This window comes from Triticum aestivum, chromosome 7D, assembly GCF_018294505.1.
Source record: "Triticum aestivum cultivar Chinese Spring chromosome 7D, IWGSC CS RefSeq v2.1, whole genome shotgun sequence".
In the NCBI taxonomy this organism is placed as follows: Eukaryota; Viridiplantae; Streptophyta; class Magnoliopsida; order Poales; family Poaceae; genus Triticum; species Triticum aestivum.
The window spans coordinates 140,341,529-140,346,194 of record NC_057814.1 but is presented as its reverse complement, the minus strand read 5'-3'; the positions used below and the strand labels follow the sequence as shown (position 1 = coordinate 140,346,194).

General features: G+C 41.9%; 1 protein-coding gene across 1 annotated transcript; it reads right to left on the bottom strand.

The window, feature by feature from the left end:
• Nucleotides 1-3,213: 3,213 nt before the first annotated feature.
• On the bottom strand, nucleotides 3,214-3,653 carry LOC123168927 (defensin Tk-AMP-D4). The gene is made up of 2 exons (XM_044586791.1): nucleotides 3,599-3,653; nucleotides 3,214-3,469 (listed from the first exon to the last, which is right to left on the bottom strand). Exons 1-2 carry the CDS (start codon nucleotides 3,651-3,653, stop codon nucleotides 3,300-3,302), a joined length of 225 nt encoding a protein of 74 aa, XP_044442726.1. The 3' UTR covers nucleotides 3,214-3,299.
• Between the last annotated feature and the right edge of the window lie 1,013 nt (nucleotides 3,654-4,666).

Below are 4,666 nucleotides of genomic sequence, written 5' to 3'. Positions count from 1 at the left end.
TTCCGTAATGCATCATCCCGCAACTATCTCATTAGTCACATTGCTTGCAAGGCTTATAGTGATGTGCATTACCGAGAGGGCCCAGAGATACCTCTCCGACAATCGGAGTGACAAATCCTATTCTCGATCTATGCCAACTCAACGAACATCATCGGAGACACCTGTAGAGCACCTTTATAATCACCTAGTTACCTTGTGACGTTTGGTAGCACACAAAGTGTTCCTCTGGTATTCGGGAGTTGGACAGTCTCATAGTCATAGGAACATGTATAAGTCATGGAGAAAGCAATAGCAGTAAACTAAACGATCAAGTGCTAAGCTAACGAAATGGGTCAAGTCAATCACGTCATTCCTAATGATGTGATCCCGTTAATCAAATGACAACTCATGTCTATGGCTAGGAAACTCAACCATCTTTGATCAACGAGCTAGTCAAGTAGAGGCATACTAGTGACACTATGTTTGTCTATGTATTCACACATGTATTATGTTTCCGGTTATTACAATTCTAGCATGAATAATAAACATTTATCATGAAATAAGGAAATAAATAATAACTTTATTATTGCCTCTAGGGCATATTTCCTTCAGACACATCCTGGAGGGGGTTGTTGTCTTGCATGAAACGATTCACGAGTTACACTCGAAGAAACTTGATGGAGTTGTCTTCAAAGTGGATTTTGAAAAAGCCTATGACAAAGTTAAATGACCATTCTTGCAACAATGTATGCGCATGAAAGGCTTCCCGAGAAAATGGTGCCAATGGATTAACACATTTGTGAAAGGGGGCGGCGTAGGTGTCAATGTAAATAATGACATTGGTCACTATTTCCAGACACAAAAGGGTTTGCGACAGGGATGCCCTATGTCGCCTATTCTTTTCAACATTGTGGCAGACCTTCTAGCGGTTCTCATTAGCCGAGCCAAGGAAGGAGGTCATGTTGCGGGCTTAATTCCTCATCTTGTGGACGGTGGGGTATCGGTACTTCAGTATGCCGATGACACCATCATATTCATGGAACATGACATTGAAAATGCAAAGAATATGAAAATTATTGTTTGTTTATTCGAGCAGTTATCTGGTCTCAAAATTAACTTCCACAAGAGCGAACTCTTGTGCTTTGGACAAGCCAAAGAAGAAGAGGATCAATACAAACAACTTTTGGTTGTGAGTCAGTCTCTTTTCCCTTTAGATACCTTGGTATCCCAATCCATTTCCGTAAACTTCTTAATAAGGAATGGAAAGGTATTGAGGATCGATTTGAGAAAAAGTTGAGTTGTTGGATTGGTAAGCTTATGTCTTATGGGGCAAGGCTCACCTTAATCAATGCCGTTCTCACAAGCTTACCTATGTTCATGTTATCTTTCTTTCAAATACCTAAAGGGGTAAGAGAAAGATTGGATTACTACAGATCCAGGTTTTTCTGGCAGTCTGATGAACATAAGCGTAAATACCGCCTGGCAAGGTGGGATGTGATCTGTCGCCCTAAAGACCAAGGAGGTCTAGGGGTGGAAGACCTTGAGACTAAAAATAAGTGTTTGTTGAGCAAATGGCTTTACAAGATACTTACCGAGGATGGGGTTTGGCAAGAATTACTTAGGAATAAGTACCTTCATTCAAAAACCCTCTCTGAGGTTCAGGCAAAACCAACAGACTCGCCTTTCTGGAAAGGACTCATGGGAGTTAAAAATGATTTTTTTCGCAGAGGGACGTTCATTGTAGGAAATGGTCTAACTACAAGGTTCTGGGAAGATACATGGCTAGGGGACATTGCCACTAGCCATGCAATACCCCCGTCTCTATCATATTGTGCAGCGGAAAGATGTCTCCGTTGTCTCTGTGATGGACCACATACCGTTGAATGTTGCCTTTAGAATACAACTGACTGGGGACAAATGGACAGACTGGTTAGACCTTGTTGGCATGTTGATGATGGTTAACGTTTCACACGAAGCAGACACATTCCGTTGGAAGTTAACTACTTCTGGTGACTTCACAGTCAAATCCATGCATACAGACCTCATCAATGAGGACAACCTTTTCACCGCAAGTATATATGGAAAATTAAAGTCCCACTGAAAATAAAAATCTTCATGTGGTATTTGGATCGCAAGGTCATCCTGACAAAAGATAATCTGAAAAAAAGAGATTGGCAAGGATGCACTAAGTGTTGCTTTTGTGGCAATGAGGAGTCGATTCAGCATCTATTTCTTCAATGCCCACTTGCCAAGCTACTATGGGGAACGGCCCATATAGCTTTCAACCTACCTACACCTACGAGTAGTACGGATATGTTTGGAAACTGGTTAGTAGGGGTGCACCCCAAGTTTAAGTCTCAGATCCGTGTGGGAATTTGTGCTTTACTTTAGGCCATTTGGAACACTTGTAATGATTGTATTTTTAACAGAACGAAAGTTCCGAATTTTTTACAGGTTATCTTCAAGGCTACAGCTGGATCCATACGTGGTCATTACATTGCAAGGAGGAGGATCGGGTGCCCACGGTCTTTGGGTGCAACCGATGGGAGATGGTCTCTCGGGATTTGTTCAACCGATTTGGTTGGCGGCCTACTAGTAGGATTTGTGATGCATGAGGCCCATTTTCCTATGATTTTTTTACTATTTTATTTACCCTTCGCGCAGTCATATGCGACACTTTATTAGTTGAACTTTGTTATGGTTGGATGATGAACTTTGATATGATAAATAAAAGGTTGTATGATGCAGAGGCCGAGGGATGTCCCCTCTTTTTGAAAAAAATTGAATTGGTCTAAAATATGTAGATTGTTGAATTAGATTCTTAGATCTCTTATCTCCACAATACTTCTGTATACATAGCAGCAATTCTGCAAAAGTTACTCCTGCAAGTTCGATTCTTGTAATCTGTGTAGATTCTTAGGTACTTTTGGTTCTTCACCAAGTCTTGGCCAAATCTTCAGGTGTGGTGCTATGTCTACTCCCACGATTTACTTTTCTTTCTTCCTTACGAAATATGACTTCCCTTCTAGACTTCTAGAGTTCTAGTAACATTTCATGTCTCATTTGTTCCAGTTTTTAAGCTTATATTCGTTTCAGTCCCGAGAACGGTAGCCGCTCCAGTTCCGGAGTGTTGGATTATTCAACTTGAACTGGTTCCCTGCTGAAACTTTGTTCGGATTATATGATGTTCATGTACTTTCTAGGAGTAGCACTCACATATGCATCATACATGCATAGATGCAGATCTAGTATTATTATTCAGTTATTATTATTATTATTATTACACGGAACCATGTGTGCAAGAAGATTACAGGGGCCATCTAGCAGTCCTTGGTGCAGACACAACGTCGGTGGTCGCACTTGCCTCCGGTGAAATACTCGGTCTGGCAAACACTTGCACAGTTGCGGTCACTCAGGCACATCCCCACAAACTCGTGGCTCTGTGAAGTACAATCCCTCGCCAAAGCTACTTGCACCGGTCCCTGGAACCCTACACGGGCAAATTGATAGAGCAAATCAGCCATCTCACATACTACCTCCGTTCCAAAATATACGACGTTTCGGTACATAATTTAGCAGTATTATCAGTTATCTTAAACAGTAAGTACAGCATACACACCTGTGGCCACAAGGAGCAGGAAGACGACCACAAAGACCTTCATGGACCGATCCATTTAGTTTTCTTGTGAAAGATCGAGAGGGTTCTATGACAGATTAAGACCTTCAAGATGGATTGTATGATGGATGAATGTAGAGGAGGGAGGGGGGCTTGCTTATATACTTGCAGTGCACGCATATATCTTCCTTGCTTCCAGGCTAAGCGAACGTATTTTTGTAGGGTAGTATAACTGAGTGGGTAGTGTAATAACTGAGTACCCGCAAGAAACAGAGATAGTACAACCTTTTTTGTTTGTGTGTGCGTAAATTTACGTTGGTGCGACTGACATGTGAAAAATGAAAAGTGGGAGGGCTGGCAAAAAAATCAAAAAATACTACTACCTTGGATTCATATTAATTGTCGCTGTTTTAGTATCATTTTATTTTCTATAGATTTCAGTCCGATGTTGCATGTTATTTACGTTGCTGATATATTTTGCTGCTCTGTTCAATGTATGAACTACTCCCTCCGTAAATTAATATAAGAGCGTTTAGATTACTACTTTAGTGATCTAAACGCTCTTATATTAGTTTACAAAGGGGTAACTTTTTTGCTCCATTTAGCAAGTCTAAATAATGTATAATCATAATATTTTAACCTATCAGGCCTATGAGCTCTTATGGTCTTATGATGTGAGAGCATCTCCAATAGATGATGTAGGTATATAAATAACAGCTTTTTACATCTTCAAGGCCAAAAAGAAAAACGCTGCTCTAACAGATGATGCTGATGTATAAATTTTTACATCACCTACCCCAAGTTATGTAAAATATAACACTTGGAGATCCAAATTTGCATCTCCAGCCGCCTGGTGATGTAAAACGCCCAGCCGCGCGTGAACAGCCAACCGCCGAATCTGAAACTTTCAGCCGCCCGCCCGTCTCCCGACCGCTGGTCGCAAGCTGCCGCTTAGCCCCATGGCCGACACCGATGACCCCCCCTCCCAGCCGCAACCTCCGCTGGTCTGACCCACCTCGTCACGGCTGCCGCTTGCGCAATCACCTTCACCGACCCCGCCTCCGCCGCCAT

Coding starts and splice junctions, on each gene's coding strand:
- LOC123168927 (XM_044586791.1), bottom strand. CDS start 3,653: ATGGATCGGTCCATGAAGGTCTTTGTGGTCGTCTTCCTGCTCCTTGTG. Junction 3,470..3,598: donor CCTGCTCCTTGTGGCCACAG/GTGTGTATGCTG, acceptor TTGCCCGTGTAG/GGTTCCAGGGACCGGTGCAA.